The sequence below is a fragment of the Meles meles genome, chromosome 1 (genome assembly GCF_922984935.1).
Source record: "Meles meles chromosome 1, mMelMel3.1 paternal haplotype, whole genome shotgun sequence".
Taxonomy (NCBI): Eukaryota; Metazoa; Chordata; class Mammalia; order Carnivora; family Mustelidae; genus Meles; species Meles meles.
The window spans coordinates 63,800,223-63,817,631 of record NC_060066.1 but is presented as its reverse complement, the minus strand read 5'-3'; the positions used below and the strand labels follow the sequence as shown (position 1 = coordinate 63,817,631).

The 17,409-nt window shown below is 45.6% G+C and overlaps 1 protein-coding gene across 2 annotated transcripts in view; it reads right to left on the bottom strand.

Annotated features, from left to right (window-relative positions):
* SLCO5A1 (solute carrier organic anion transporter family member 5A1) overlaps positions 1–12,812 on the bottom strand; it is a 138,729-nt gene extending 125,917 nt beyond the window's left edge. For both annotated transcript variants that reach the window (XM_046023390.1, XM_046023399.1), the window contains exon 1: positions 11,737–12,812. In XM_046023390.1, the coding sequence (XP_045879346.1) occupies positions 11,737–12,652 (916 nt within the window). In that variant the 5' untranslated portion in view covers positions 12,653–12,812. The remainder of the gene's footprint in view (positions 1–11,736) is intronic.
* Between the last annotated feature and the right edge of the window lie 4,597 nt (positions 12,813–17,409).

Genomic DNA, 17,409 nt, shown 5'->3' with positions numbered 1-17,409 from the left:
ACCATATGAAGCCAGGCTGAGAAGAAACAGAACTAGAGAACTTAAGAGATGATAAGAATCTACGACACTGGGCACCTGAGTGGCTCAGTCAGTTAAGCATCTGCCTTAGGTCATGATCTCAGAGTCCTGGGATCTCAGAGTTGTGGGATTGAGTCCCACACTGGGCTCCCTACTCAGAGGGAATCTGATTCTCCTTCTCCCTCTGTGTGCTCTCTCTTGGGTAAATAAATAAAATCTTTAAAGAAAAAAGAACCTAAGAAACCACTAGCCTTACCTCCTCACCTCCTTTATAGATAATAAAATTAAGAAACTCAGCCAAAATCACAGCAGAAGTTTATAAACTTTTCTGTCCCTCCTCTCTCCATAATGTTGATGCTTTAAGTTCAAGTTTTGGATGAAGACCTTTGGTGCTAGTTTTGCCACTTTTGAGATGACCTTGAGTGTACTTTTTAATCTGGATTTCCTCATCTGTTAAATGTATATAGGGCGCCTGGGTGGCTCACTTGGTTAAGCGACTGCCTTCAGCTCAGGTCATGATCCTGGAGTCTTGGGATCGAGTTCCAAATTGGGCTCCCTGCTAGACAGAGAATCTGCTTCTCCTACTGACCTCTCTCCTCTCGTTCTCTCTCTCTCTCAAATAAACAAATAAAATCTTTTTTTAATGTATGTAAACATACATAAAATATATAAATACATAAAATGTAAAAGTATATAAAATATAAAAGTAGCTGCCGATTTTTGACAAGGGAACCAAGACTACACCATAGGAAAAGGAGACCATGTTCAACAATGATACTGGGAAACTAGATGTCCACATGCAAAAGAAGGAAAGTAGATCCTGACTTTACACCATATGCAAAATAACCCAAATCAAAGACCTACTCATAAGACCAAAAACTATTAAACACCTAAAAGAAAACATAAGCCCTGAAACTAATAATACACTATATATTAACTAAATTGAATTTAAATAAAAATTTTTTAAAAAGAAAAAAGAAGAAAATGTAGGGAGAAAGACTCCAAAACTGGATTTGGTAATGATTTCTTGGATATGACACCAAGAGCACAGGCAATAAAAAACAGACAAATGAAACTATGCTAAATCTTAAAACTTTTGCACATGAAAGGAAACAATCAACAGAGTGAAAACTAACCCAGAGAATGGTATAAAATAATTGTAAATCATATATCTGATAAAGGATAATATCCAGAATATTTAAGAAAATTTCACAAGTCAACAACAATACAAAATAATCCAATTAAAAATGGCAAAATAGGGGCTCCTGGGTGGCTCAGTGGGTTAAAGCCTCTGCCTTCGGCTCGGGTCATGATCCTAGGGTCGGGCCCCACATCAGGCTCTCTGCTCAGCAGGGAGTCTGCTTCCTCCTCTCTCTCTGCCTGCCTCTCTGCCTACTTGTGATCTGTGTCTGTCAAATAACTAAAAAAATCTTTAAAAAAATACAAAAGAAAAATGACAAAATATTTAGACATTTCTCCAAAGAAGGTATAAACATATAAAACACATAAAAGGTATAAACATATAAAACATATATGTTCCAAAGAACATACAAAAAGATGTTCAGTATCACTAACCATTAAGGAAATGCAAACCAAAACTACAATGCAATATCAACTCACAGCCATCAAAATGGCCACTGGTCAAAAGAACAGAAGATAACAAGTGACGGTAAGTATATAGAGAAGTTGAAATCCCCATGCACTGTTGGTGGGAGTCATTATGAAATGGTGTCACAAATGGTGCAGTCATTATGAAAAACGGTGTGGAGGATCCTCAAAAAATGAAAAACAGAGTTATCATATGATCCAACAATTTCATTTGTGGGTATATATCCAAAAGAATTAAAAGCAGAATCTCAAAGAGGTATATTCACAGCAGCATTATCCACAATAGCCAAGAAGTGGAAGCAACCCAAGTGTCCATCAACAGATGAATGGATTTTTAAAAATGGTATATGTATACAATATTAGCCATAAAAAAGAATGGGAACTTGCCATTTGCAACAATATGAATGGACCTCAAGGCCATCATACTAAGCAAAACAAGGAAGTCACAAAAGAAAAAATACTGTGTGATTCTACTCAGATGAAGTATCTAAAGTAGTCAAAACATGGGAAACAGAAAGTAGGAAGGTAGTTGCCAAGAATTAGGGGAGGGAGAATTACCTTTAATGGTTACAGAGTTGCAGTGTTGCAAGGTGAGAAAGATAGAGATCTATTGTACAACAATGTGAAGGTACTGAACACTACTAACTTGTGCACTTAAAAATGGTTGATGGTGAGGCACGTGGGTGGCTCAGTTACTTAAGCATCTGCCTCTGGCTCAGGTCATGATCCCTCAGTCCTGGGATTAAGCTCCCTGTCAGGCTCCCTGCTCATCAGAGGAGTATGCTTCTTCCTCTCCTTCTGCCCCTCCCCCTGAGTGCGCGCTCGCGCTCTCTCTCTCTCTCAAATAAACAAAATCTTTAAAAAAAAATAAAATAAAAAATAAAATAAAATGTTGACAGCAAATTTAGTCTTATGTGTCTTTTACCACAATAGTAAAGAAGAAATGTAGCTGCTCCATAAAGTTGTTCTGAGAATAAAATAAGATGATAAAGAATTTAGCACAATGCCTGGCATATGTCAAACACTCACATTTCACTTAGCACAAGATTCACCCATTTTGTAGATGAACATGTCAGGATTTCCCTTCCTTTTAAGGTCAAATAGTATCCCATTGTATGCATACACCACTTTTTGTTTAGCCACCCATGTGTGGATAGACACGTGGATTGCTTCCTCTTCTTGGCTATAGTGAATGATGCTGTTATGAACTTGGGTGTGCAAATATCTATTTGAGACCCAGCTTTCAATTCTCTTGGATATATATATATACACCTGTATCTGGGATTGTTGGCTCATATAGTAATTCTATTTTTGATTTCTAGAGGAGCTACCATATTGCTACATATAGAACAGATCCTTTAATCCTAAAGCCCAGGCTTCCTTGCCTGTCAAATGATTATCTTTACAAATGGGGCTAAATGAAATGATCTCTAGGACTCATTTGGACTTGACTCTAGAGAGAACTCTGCCAGTCAGTCCAGCTCATGCCCCTTCCTGTCTGATCACCCTTTGCAATGGAAAAACTTCTGATCCTTACTCTTCAAAATCATTTCCAATATACTGAGATCTTACATTTATCTATAGTCAAACCCCCAATTCACCACAAAGTCTTCTATATTGTTTAGAAAGAAAAAAGCAGAGCCAAGTACATTTGCTTTTCCCCCACCAAAGGGGTCTCATAAGGTGAGCTCACCTGAAGTTGCACAGCTCACAGACATACCTCTGACACGCTGGGTTCCACCAACACAGAGGAACCCAACAGCACAGAGCCTTCAGGATGCAGAAAACAGTAAAGAAAGTGGCGCTCCCTTTGGTTAATGTCAAAATGAATACCATTTGTCTGAGGTCATTTTCTTTTACTAAACTGAGCAGTGATCACCGTGTCATAAGACTGTGGAATTCAAAACAGCCGCTGCAGCTTATGAAATAGCCCAAACTGACATATTCCTTTCACAAATGAGTAAGAGATGGTAGGGTTCTTCCTGATGAAGTAGAACTTCAGGCAGCAGCTGGTCTGGACACCAGGGGCTCCTTCCGCAAGCCCAGACAGCAACTTCCCACCTGGGAAAAGCACCAAAGATGTACAATCTGTAGACTCCTGCTGCTCCAAACATGGTCCTCGACCAGCAGCACTGACCTCACCTGGGAGCGGATTAGAATGCAGAATCGAAAGCCCCACTCCACACTTACAGAAGCAGCATCTGCATTTTGAAAAAACACCCCAGTGAGTCCCACGGTATTAATGTTTCAGAAGGGCTGTTTCAGACTGCATACTTAAGAGACTTCAGAGCACTAGGAGGCAAGAGATCAATAAAAATCATGCTTCAAAACTGTAGCACAAATACTACTAAAAAGGCTGTTCTCCTTGCAGGTGGGCTGAATCAATCAAGTTGCACTCAACTGTCTTTTCCACCACGAGGCACTAAACCCTTCTGCTTGCCAGTTAGAATCTGAAGTTTTTTCTCAACGTCTGAAACTGACTATCTAGTCTTAGGGGCCACAAGTGACAACCACACAGCTGGTACAAATTCAGGAGTCGCTGAGGGTACGACACAGATTAACTGCCCCAGGTATATGTGAGATGTACTGGCAACCCAACAAGACACTGTTGCAGGCCACAGATGCCATGTGGTTCTCAGTCCCTGCCCTGCATCCATTCTCGTTATTTCTCCAGGTGTCTTGGATCATTTCCTCAAATCCCTCCATCATCATTCTCCTTCCTATTAGCTTTCAGGGGAGATTATTTTTTTTTATTTATTCGTTATTTGTAGAGAGTCTACTTCCCAGAAGGATTTTATGAGGTTTACAAAGATGAACACATTACAAACAAGACAAGCAAAATTAAAAATGAGTTAAAAGTCTTAGAAGAGGGGCGCCTGGGTGGTTCAGTGGGTTAAAGCCTCTGCCTTAGGCTCAGGTCATGATCCCAGGGTCCTGGGATCAAGCCCCACATCGGGCTCTCTGCTCAGCAGGGAGCCTGCATCCTCCTCTCTCTCTCTGCCTCCCTCTCTGCCTACTTGTGATCTCTATCTGTCAAATAAATAAATAAAATCTTAAAAAAAAAAAAAGTCAGGGCACCTGGGTGACTCAGTGGGTTAAGCCTCTGCCTTCGGCTCAGGTCCTGATCTCAGGGTCCTGGGATCGAGCCTCACATCAGGCTCTCTGCTTAGCAGGGAGCCTGCTTCCCCCGCCCTCTCTCTCTCTGCCTGCTACTTGTGATCTCGATCTCTGTCTCTCTGTCAAATAAATAAATAAAGCCTTTAAAAAAAAAAAAGTCTTACAAGAGAATACATATTCCACATGATGTTTCCTTTCTTGACTCCCCACCCCCATACCCCAGGACTGTTCCTCCCCAGGAAAGCAGAGGAACATTAATGTGATGGATGAATTTTACAATAAACTGCGATGTTCTTTTTTTTTTTTTTTTTTTTGTCTCTTAGGAGTGAGTATGCACACAGGGAGTAAAAATTCTGCCCTGCTCCCTCTTGGCATAAGTCTTAACCAGGGCTGCCTCCAGACCTGGCCCCACCTGACATGGGGAGACCCAGGGCTGCTACACTGTTGAAGTCCAGCATTGCCTGTGGCTGGACAAGTAGGTCTGTTCAGTGGTGAGACACTTACAAAGTCCATCTGCACAAAGATATGAGCTTTCATTCCTCAATCTCCCTTCTATCAGTTTAAAAAAGTGATATTCTGTCCCACACTTTATGTCTTTGACTTATTTCTCAAGGAACTCAGAGCTCAAGGGAGGGAAAGGGTACTATTTATTGGGTCCTTTCCAAATCCCAACCAAAAGGTCAGGCAAATTAATGCTATAAGCCACTGATGGTAGGTTATTTTTTTTTAAAGATTTTATTTATTTATTTGTCAGAGAGAGAGAGAGAGAAAGTGGCAAGCAGAGTCAGAGGGAGAAGCAGGCTCCCCGCCGAGCAAGGAGCCCCATGTGGGACTCGATCCCAGGACGCTGGGATCATGACCTGAGCCGAAGGCAGCTGCTTAACCAACTGAGCCACCCAGGCATCCCTGATGGTAGGTTATTAATACTGGTCAGGGAAAAAAAAAAAAAGTCCTGGGTTTTCCGGCTACTGAGACAAAAAGAAAAACACAACTGGTGTGGCTGACTCCCACAGCCAGAAGTCACTCAGCACTCACTCCAGCTTCATCTTCCTTGCCTTCCTCTTCCATGTTGATGAGAAAACCTAACACTTGCCTTTCCCAAAATCATGTTAGCTAGAAGAGGCCAGGGGACTCCACCTGGCCAAGAGGACATCCTGGAGAGTAACAGGGGCTGCCTCCTCCACTTCCTCCCTGTAAGGAAAGGATGAAGTGTTTCAGGTACAGGAGTCATTGCTAAGAAGAGCCCGTCAGGAAGAGAGGAAGCTGGCTGGTTGCTGAAGATAAATGAACCCCTAACTTGTAAACCACCTTGATACATGGTTACACAGTTCGGGGAATGCTGAACAGAAAGATAAGTGTATGTATCTTTCATTGTTCTTATTACTATAAATATAGATACAAACGTAATTTGTTCTATAATTTACAAATGTAAATTGTTCTATAGAACGCTGCTAAAAACTGACAGAGATTTTTCTATACAACAAAAAAAGGTATGGGGGCGCCTGGGTGGCTCAGTGGGTTAAGCCGCTGCCTTCAGCTCAGATCATGATCTCAGGGTCCTGGGATCGAGTCCCACATCGGGCTCTCTGCTCAGCAGTGAGCCTGCTTCCCTCTCTCTCTCTCTGCCTGCCTTTCTGTCTACTTGTGATCTCTCTCTGTCAAATAAAAAAAATTAAAAAAAAAATTAAAAAAAAAAAAAGGTATGTTGAGGGAGATAGGTACTCATGTCCATGTGGAAACAGAGGATGGGAGACGTTAAGGGATTTGTCTAAAGTCTCACCGCTCCCCCTGCCACTGGTAGAGCCAGACAAGATATGTTGAAGGGTTTTCATACCCAAAAATAGTAATATATCTCCGAAAGAGCACTAGATAGATAGATAGATAGATAGATAGATATTTGCATACATATATGTTTATACTATGAAATCTTGATGAAATAGAACTCAAATGATTTCAACCTCACTGTACTTTCAAAAGACTGAGGAAACGTCAAAAAAAAAAAAAGGAAAAAAAAAAGGAGAAGACACCAGCTATTTATCTTAAGATAATATATTACTTCTGAGGATGTCCTTGGCCCAGTCTTCGTTCACCAAACCCCCTGGCAGTCTGTGTGGGCAAACGAAGACCCACAGTGGTTTAAGTTGGGCCAACACAGAGCCCCCTCAAACTTCAAAAGAGCTCTTGCTATGTTACACTAGGTACAAATATACATTCCATAAGCGTTCACACACTAAAGAAAGATAGCCATCAAAGGCTGATGCGCAGAAAGCACCGGCTATGAAATCTTGGGTTCTCAGAAAACTCAATTAATCAAAATATAACATTGCTGAAAAGCTGAGCCAATTTACCCGTACAATGTTTCTAAGGAGTGATTTCCTATACAATGTCTTCATTTCCCACACACTGTTTCTTTACTTTTTCCAACTATAAAAAGATCTGGCTAGGGCTTTTCATACGCAGAAAGAGTAAAATATCTCCCTCCTCACTCTGCCCACTCTGTAGGAGGAGTCTGATTTCCACTTGAACAGAGCAGAGTGCTGCCTCTTACAGTTGGCAGAAAGCTTGCACACATGTAATCCCATTTGGTCCTCAAAATATTACAGTGAGGGAAACAAATGTACTAATCTCCATGTGGAAGCAGAGGCTGGGAGACGTTAAGGGATTTGTCTAAAGGCTCACCCCCGATCACTGGTAGAGCCAGACTAAAATACAGATCTTCTGCCTCTCAGGGAATGCTCTTTCTGAAGCACTGTGCCAATTCCGCCCCCTCTCTGTGGTGTGAAGTCGGGGCTCACACACTGGGGAGGTAGAAGGGCTGCACCCACACTGCTTGGCCTGTGGCCAGCACATGGGCAATTATTACTTATCCTGAATATCCCTCAACCGAGTTGTGGCTTTCCATTCTAGAAATGCATCCTTTTCTTCCCTTTTCCCACCTGCTTAGCCATTCTCTCTCATTTCACTGTTGGTTCATTAATTTCTTGCCCTCAAAGGACCACGTTTTCTCTCTCTCCTTGAGGTACAATGACAAATCATGGTCTAGTTACTAACCTTGCTTCTCAATAGCTACAAAGCTTTCTCTACCCTCCAGGTCAACACTAAACCACTCTCTTTGCGGGCATTTTACAGCTAAAGCTGCCAGAATGTTAACATCAAACATTCAAAAGATCAAGACATACATTTACATTCCATTTCAGTGGTTTTAATGTTAATTCAGATCATTTGGTCGTGCCCACGATTACGAAACTGGTACCTGCTTTTATCTTTGTTCTACGGGGATAATGTGAAGCTAGAAAGACTGACAGATTAAGAAAGGAGTGGATAGTGGAAAAAGTAATATAGAACTCTTTTGTGGAAAACAACAAAGATATTAAACCGGTTATTCATTAGGAAGAAAATCCCCCACCACAGTAGGTTAACATCTGTCATGTTCTAAGAATCACTTAGTAGTCACTCACTTGAATTTATACAGAGGCTACCTATAAAACCCACTTGAAAGGTTTAAGAAGGATCTTGTTTTGATCATGTTTGATAACTGAAGGCCAGTTCTGCAACCTTCTGCAGCATTCTCAGAGCTCCGCTGAACACAGCACAGCCCTGGGGTTTCGGTTGTCTCTCAAAGCCTCCTGGCAAAAAGCAGGCAGCGAGGAGGGGAAGCTCCAGGGCTCTAGGGTCAGAGATGCTGGGTTTGAAGCCCTTAAGCAAGTCACTCAAACTCTCTGAGCTTCAGTTTCCTCATCCTTGAAACAGGGAAAACAATCCCATCTCATGAGGTCATTGAAAGAGCATTAAATAAAAAAGCACAAGTAGGATTCCTGGTACTCAAACCATTGTAGCTTTTACTGAGTTCCACTGAATATGAAGGAGAATTCTCCTGAGTTTCCCAAAGAATGTGTCCTAAGGCATTCATCAAAGTTTTTTTTTTTTTTTTTTTAAAGGAGGAAGGGGAAGATGAGGAATAGAAGAAGGAAAAAGCAAATACCCTTTGTGTCAATTTCTTCCCCTTGCATGCGTTTCACTTCACACACCTCCCTAAAATTGCCAATATTTCTTTACGACACTGAAATCTCTTCAGGCGCTGGGACAATGTCTCATTTTCGGTTGTCCCAAAAGTAGCACAGTGCCCAGCACTTGTTTTTCTTCTCAGTGGGCAACCCGAGTAGAAAAATTAATTCTCAGGGCTCTTACTAGTGGACGTTCTCCCTTTACATATGGCTCTATTCTGGTTTTGAGGAAGCAAATCTGTGTGAATGGTTTCCAAGGAGTGGGGTGGGAGATCTAAGTTTTCAAAGTAAATGGAGGCAAAGATCAGCAAAAATAAAAATAACAATTAGGATATTTGCAGAGTCAAGTTTTCATTCTAAAGATCACTTTGGATTTTCAAAGGGAGAAATGCATGTTTACAATGGGAAGACCTAGGGGCACCTGGGTGGCTCAGTGGTTTAAGCCGCTGCCTTCGGCTCAGGCATGATCTCAGGGGCCTGGGATCGAGTCCCGCATCGGGCTCTCTGCTCCACAGGGAGCCTGCTTCCCTCTCACTCTCTCTCTGCCTGCCTCTCTGCCTACTTGTGATCTCTCTCTGTCAAATACATAAAAAAAAAAAAAAAAAAAAAAAAACAATGGGAAGACCTAGCAATCACCCACTCAACCAAGTGATTAAATTTTTTTGAGATTATTTATTTATTTATTTATTTGACAGAGAGAGACTCAGGGAGAGAGGGAACACAAGCAGTGGAAGCGGGAGAGGGAGAAGCAGGCTCCCTGCAGAGCAGGAAGCCAGATGAGGGGTTTGATCCCAGGACCCTGGGATAATGACCTGACCTAAGCCGAAGGCAGATGCTTAACAACTGAGCCACCCAGGTACCCACCCCTCAAGTGATTAAATTTAACATCACTAATGAATGGCCAGATACGTGTAACATAAAACACACCACATTACCTTGAAGTAGTCTGACCAAAAATGCTTTGTCTGAATCTATTCAAACCTTTAGGCTGCACTGTCAGTACACAAGAAATAGGGGGGATGGAGGACAAGGTAAGGGACACCACAAGGAAATAATCAGATAAATCTAGAATGTAGAACATTCTACAGATTGACTAGACTTGTCCCTTCAAAAAGTCTTTATCATGAGAAAAGAAAAAAGTTAAGTCACTTTTCTAGATGATAAAACCACTAAAAAGTTTAGGAACCAAATGCAATGTATGAGAATCTTGGTTGCCTACTGGCTGGAAAAAATATAGTTATCAAAGACATTGAGGGGACTATTGAAGAAATTTGAGTATGGACTGGATGTTTGATGATATTAAGGAATGATTATGAACTTAGCATGTTAAAGTACCTGTTTGTAAAAGAAAGTCCTTGTTCTTATAAGATACATGCTGGAACCTAGGGATGTCTATAATTACTTTCAAAGGGCTTAGCCCCCCAACCAAAACAAAATATTACATACATACATACATACATACACAGAAGTTGATAAAGCAAATGTGACAAAATGAGCAATTACTGAGTCTAGGTGTGGAAATATTGGTGTTCATGGACTGTTTCAAATTTTCTAGATGTTTGAAATTTTTTGTAATAAATGTTAGAAAACAAGGAGGCAAAGTAACAAGCAAGCTAGTGCTCTCTTCCCTGAATGAAATTTTCTTTCTCTTGCATTTAGTAATAAAAATAAATTATAAAACTCTTGTCCTAATGTATTTGGGCCAGTTACTGGGGACTACACATGGTTCAGACACCCTCTACAATGGATTCTGGGGACAGCAGTTGTGCTGAGGAAAGAGCAGAGCCCTCTTAAGGGGGTAACATTTTCACTGTCCTTTGAAACCTCGTTAGTCTCACACCAAAGATCCTATCAGTGCATGGCTAGTAAAATGATAAGTATAGCTGGTATTTGCTATTTACCATTTTTTATAAAGTACAATCCTTTCTCTTCTTTGAGTGGGACTCCAGTATAGAATTATAGAAAAACAAAGATCTCATCTAGCATGACTGCTCTTCACCCTTTTCAAGGGTTCCCAAATCCACCCCTTTAAAAGCTCAATTTTGAAGGGGCAGCTAGTACAGGGAGATGCTGACAACCACACAGATTTCCAGAAACTACATTTTCCAACCTGCCACAACAGCTGCCTGGCCTCATATCAGCACCTCTATTTAACCCAAACACCCCCTCACAGGAGCGGATTCATGCAAGTCAAATCACCAAATCCAAGAGCCACTTGCTACCAAGTTCATGTACTTAAGGGCCTTCAACCAGCAGTAGAAATAGCTTTGAATTAACTTTACAACTTGTGATCTTGCTTCTGTATAAAGATAACCTAGTCATCACTCAAGGGTTTTTGTTGTTGTTGTTGTTGTTGTTTTTTAAATGGTGATGCAGGTGATATGTAAGAAATACAGCTATGGAGGCAGCAAAGCATCTTTTATGTAGTCTGGGTTCTCCATTAGGCTTGCTGTGGGGACAAGAATGAGAAGCATCAGGGCATGAAAGCAGTAAATAATCCAGGACTTCAGTCCACACACCAGGTACTTCTATTCCTTCCTGAACTTTCTAGAAGAACAGCCATTTAAAGATAAACTTGATAAAGGATGAGTTTTTACAAAGGCAGGCAGCAAGAGAAAGAAGCATGACCCCATAGTTAAAAGTTTGTATTACTTGGGAAAAGAGCGTGTAGTGTAGTCTGATGATTAGCCCACAGACCTCTCTACTATTTTGATCCTCTTCCAAACTAAAACATACCACACTGAGCTAAAACATAAAAACATAAAATAAACTGAAGCTTAAAGCTTAAAATATACATGCAATATATATGACATTATATATACTATATATAGTGAGATATATATGATGAGATCCTATGTATATGTACATATTTTACATATATGTGTGTGTGCGTGTGTGTGTGTGTATAAAACAATCTCCTTGGAAATGTGGAAGTGTTTCCTTTTCACTGTTGAGTTTAAGCTTATTTGAGAAGACAGGAAAGTCTTACCTAGGTACAAGGATGCGTTTTCTTTCTTGACATTGTCATCTAAGTAGGTTGGTCCCAAGGTATAAATAGGTGTGGAACCCATCCCAATGAGAATCTGTGCACAAATGAATAAAGCCACATAGACCCAATGATTATTTCCTCCTGAGTCCTTCAGGCAGGCGGGAGGATCCGAAGGCGCCGTGGAGTTGCCATTCTGACACAGGCCGTCGTTTGAGGCCGAGGCATTCAACTCTTGGATCTGGTAGGGAGGCGAGATGAAGTGAGGTAAAGCAAAGAGGGCAGCCCCCACGGCAATGAAAAGTCCACCCACGGCCAGCCACAGGGGCCTCCGACCCCGGCCGCCAAAGTAGCTGACAAACACCACCACCACCAGGCTCCCAATGTCAAAACAGCTGACCAGCAGCCCCGACTCGGAACTCTTCAGACTGTAGCGCCTTTCGATGGTGGTGATGACACTGCTCAGGTACCCAGACACCATTAACGCCTGGATGAAGGTCAGAAAGCACATGCAAACCAGGAAGCAACGGGAATCAGTGAGGACCACATAGAGGCACCTTCTCCCCTGGAGCGTAGCCAAAGTGGAGGACACCGACACAGCTTTGCTGACTTCCACCCTGTGGTTACATTCCATGAGCCCTGCCATCTCTGCGGAAGTGGAAGGAGCAGAGGGACTGGGGGCCAGCCGTCTTGGGCCTTGCTTCAACACCTGATGGCCCAAAGAATCTGTATAGCCCATGGCTGGCTTGGCTCCTGCACTCGCAGGACTGAGGTCTGGCCGGCAGGAGGCGCTATTCAGGACCGGTAAACTCTTGGACCTAAAGGTCTCTGGGTCGCACTTCTCGTGGACAGCTCCTACTGTGGCTTGTGCTTCCAGCTGCTCTCCCGCGGGGGGCTGCAGCCCAGTGCCTTCGTCCATGGCTCTTAGAATTCAGGTTCGATCGCTGATCGTACTCAGGGACTCCGGCGCTTTTCATCCACCAGCACGAGGGGCCGAAGTCGGGCCCACTCAGTCGTGCCCACCAGGGACCGGGGCTGGGGATGCAGAGCCGCGCAGCAGGGCATCCTCACCAGCAGAGAGGCACCCAGGGCATCCTGACCGCAGATGCGGCCCCGAGGCTCCGCAGCCGCCTGCCCCGGGTGGCAGGGGTCCGCGCAGTCCTGCGATGAGCCCTGCTTGGGGTCCACCTCGGGGCGGTAGCTCGCGGCAGGAGCTTTGCGCGTCCCGGGCGCATGCCCTCCGCCGCCGCGGCTCGGCCAGCCGCTAGGAGCGAGTACGCCCCGTGCCCGGAGTGGGGGCGCTTAGCGCTGTTGCCTGCGCCGCATACCGCCCGGCAGGCTGGGCCGGAGGCGCCCTGTCCTCGCCGCCTCGGCTTGCGACACCCTCGGGCGCAAAGATGCCAACCTGCAAAGCAGAGAGAGGGCGGTCAGCTAAGGGCAGCTGCGGCTGGGGTTGGCGTCCCGGCGCCCCGGGGGCCAGCGCTGGGTGACTCCGACGGTCCCAGATGGGACCGAGGGGCGAGCGAGGAGAGAAGCCGGGGAGGAGGAGGCGGCAGCAGGCTTGCAGCCCCTAGTGCCCGAACAATAAGCAGCAGGCGGTCTGCAGAGACCCTCCCTCATTGTCTATCGTGGACCTGCCCCCGCCCCGCCCCTTTTGCCTTAAACAGAGCATCTGCTTTTATATGTTAATAATTATCAACCTGGCAGCACTGACTCAGAAGCAGTGTCTTTTATTCTAGTGAACTAATTGCAACCTTTTGGTACTCCTACTCCATTACTCAAAATAGAAAATACCCAAAAGAACAAAGGAAAGTTTTTTTGTTTTGTGTTTTCGGGTGTTTTTGTGTTGTTTTTTTTACAAACACAGTACATTCCTAGTACCGATTTTTTAAAAAGAAAAGAAGGGGGTAAAGCTACATGTGTAGAAATGTGAGTACACACTTGTGCGCAAGCACGTGTGCACGACTGCATGCGAATCCGTCTGCTTCATCAATTAGAGACACGTATGCAAAGCCCAAAGCAGCCGCAAAAAGGTCAACGCGCCAGACTCTTTATTCTCAACACTAAAAATAAACCCCCAGCCCGAAAGAACTATTCAGTTTCAAATACCAGGGGCATTTGAGGCTGCGGCCCACACCAAGTCCCAGCGCTCAGTGTCACGCGAAACCGAAAAGCAGCTTGCTTTGCGGAGGGGTGGGGAAGCAACAACCAAACAAAGAGATGTCGGCACGTTGTCACAGAGCTCGCTAGGAGCCCACCAAGCATTCTTGGCACGAGGGAGCCGCGAAAGAGGTGTGCTGTTTACATCGAGCGCACCCCGCGAGTGTGGGCCCGGGATGCGTGCGCGCGAGCGCGCGCGCACACACACGCACGTACACACACACCGGCGAGTATGTGTCAGAACCCCTCGCGCGATCCTGCATCCAGATCGAATTCAGCAAGAGGCGAAAGCAGGTGTGTCCCCGGGGTAAACCCCAGCCCCTAATCTTGGGGACTCCCACTCCCGTCCTCCAGCTCGGGGTGATGTGCACCAGGTGGGAGACAAGAGCCGGACTTCGCCGCACTGGTTTTCATTTCGCGCTTTTGTGATGATGCTGAGAAGAAAGGAGGAAGGGTAAGGGAGAAAGGCGGAGAGCCCGGGTGGCCAGGGCGGCAGCTCCGGCGGCTCCCTCGGCTCCCTCGGCTCCCTCGGCTCCCTCGGCTCGGAGGGGCCAGACCTGCTCCCGGATTCCCGGCCTGCCAGCCGCTCACACCCCGGGCTTCCCCGCCGCCTCCTTGCCCAGGCGCCTTCCCGGGGAACCCCACCGGCGGCCGCGCGCCGAGCGGGGGAATCCCGGCAAACTCCCTCGGCGCTCCGCGGGCGACCGAACCGCTGCCTGTGCGGGCACCCACACCACAGCGCCGGCTCGGAAGGACACACGGTTCCTGGCAGGGAGCTCTCCGAGCCTGCGTGGAATCCCAGGGACACCCCTGCGCGCTCACACACACACACACACACACACACACACACACACACACGCACAACACGCGGGAGGACACCTCGCCGCGCTGCCTGGGCGCACAAGCCGCCGCTACTCACTCGCGAGTCTGTCGGTCAGAACGTCTGGCTGAGAGTGGAGCGGCGCGAAGTGGGGACTGTGGAGGTGCTGGAGTAGTTGGGAGCCGCCTGGGGAGGCAGCTTCGGTCCAGCCGCGGCGAAATCCGTGAATGAGACTGTGAGTCAGGCTGAACTCTTACCCCCACCCCTCGCCTGTCACCCAAGCCTCTCCTCTCCAGACACACGCGCACAGAGACGCGCCCGGAGTGAGCAGCAGAGGGCGCAGGCGCGCTGGCGACCGCCCAGCCCGGCCCAAAGGGTGCCCTTCACCCGCGCGGTGGGGGAGACGGGGGACCATTGAGGCCCCAAGGGAACAGGTCTGAGTTGCTGAGCCAGAGAGCCCACTCGGAATAAAGAAATTAGTTCTGTTCGTTTTTCCGTGCCACGGGCACCCACAATGTCTAGGGACCAGAGTAGGTTCTGGGGACCAAAGATGAACAGGACAGGATCCCTGGACTGAGGAAACCTCTGTCTCCTGGAAGAAATACCCCCTAAATAGAAAACAGCGAAGTAAGTTCTATACAGGATACCACCGAAGAACCTAATATCCACTAGCCTCTTCCATCTTCATTTCCAAGGCTGAAGGAAAGCCAAGTGCAAGAGCACGAGGTATGGTGCTCCAAGTGAGTAGGTAGAAGAGCCGCAGGGAGGTCGCAGGGATGCAGCAGAGGCCTGAACAGCAAGGGTGGCAGAGTGGAAAAGGTCAGCAAGGGCTTCACAGGTTGTGTGCTGTCAGCACTGAAGGGCCGGTGACATTCTGCCTTGCTCCCCACAAAGCTGTACTAGTAGTCGTGGGTGAATGGAGGCCCCACTGTGGGCAGCAAGGAGAGTTAGGAAGCATGCTCTTGGGAGAAAGATGGTTCTCCTCTCAGACAGCATTGGTTTTGACAGCGAAGTATACATGTCCCATAAACCTTTTTTTTAAAAGATTTTTATTTATTTATTTGAGAGAGAGAGAGAACACAGAGGGAGAGGGAGAGGGAGAAGCAGATTCCCTGCTGAGCAGAGAACCCGCTGTGGAGCTTGATCCCAGAACCCTGGGATCATGACCTGAGCCAAAAGCAAATGCTTAACTGACTGAGCCACCCAGGTGCCCCCAACTATTTTGATAGGCGACACACAAGAAGTCTGGGCAAGGGATATGAATTAAGAATTAGCAGCCGATGGGACACCTGGGTGGCTCAGTGGGTTAAGCCTCTGCCTTCAGCTCAGGTCATGGTCTCGGGGTCCTGGGATTGAGCCCCGCATCGGGCTCTCTGCTCAGTGGGGAACCTGCTTTCCCCCTCTCTCTGCCTGCCTCTCTGCCTACTTATGATCTCGATCTCTCTCTCTCTCTCTCTCTCTCTCTCTCTCTCTCTGTGTGTCAAATAAATAATTTTTAAAAAATTAGCAGCCGAAAGTTGGCTTTAGGTGAGTAAGGAAAATCAGGCGGACTGAGCAGAGGAAGGACAGGACAAGGGGACACCACAAAGAAAAGGAAAGGGGGGAAAGCTAAGGACAGTGATTAGAAGCAGTGGCCAGAGAGGTATGTGATGAGAGAAGTCACAGACACCATAGCAGCAGAAAACTTGAAGGAGTCAGAAAACTTGAAGGAGTTTTCAGACGAGGAAAAGGCTGCAGAGAAGTCAGAAAGGATAACTGAAAAGAGCCCATTAGCTGTAGCAGATGGGAGGACTCCTGAATTTGGAGACAAGGAAGAGGTGACCTAATGAAAGAATGAAATTGCCTTCTACAACTGCGATGCCTATGCAGGCCACTGCTGTCATGACAAAGCCACTTCACTGACCCTTGGCCTTATCCAATGAGAGCACTGTCTCCACTTTACAGACACGATGAGTAGGGTGTAGAGAGATTAAGTTGGGGAGGGCACACAGCTAGTCTATGGAACCGATGTGTTCCTAAAGCCCATTCTCTTGACTCTGACTCTATATTGTCTCTTATAATCATATAGCAGCTTGACTTTCCAGTATACCTTGTATCTGGTAATTATCCCACTTTGGTCCAACAACTACCATTCACAGTCAGTCCTTAGAGAACAAAATAGGCCAGCCGACACCAAAGAATGATTAGTGTGTGTTTTACATTCATGTTGAGACAGCACTGATCTCCTGGCAGCTTCCAGACTGACCAAACAGGGTAAATATTTTCTTTCTTCATCCCCTGCCACCATCCCCTCCTCCGGAGATCTCCATCAAGCCCACTGTTAATTTTCCACAAACAGTCCAGATGACTCCAGCTGCCAGCCCTGCCCAGATTTTAGTCCCCTACTGTTGTTAAGGTGGGCAAAAAAAATGAGTCCCTTCTTGTACCTAAATACTCCTCTGAGCTTATTCTGGATCCAAACAGATTCGATCTGCCTCCTATGACATCCTTCTAAGCTCTTTGGCCCATTCTCTCATTTCGGCCCCAGCCCCAAACATGTATTGTTCTTCAGCAAATTCAGTCTGTTGCATTTGGTGTTAGCAGAGGGTTTCCCTGCTGGAAAGTCAAATAATCATGTCCCTGGAACATGCTGTGTTTCTTCCTGGTCAATTACCATAGTTAAACTAAAAACAACTCTAAGAACCTATAGATTTTTT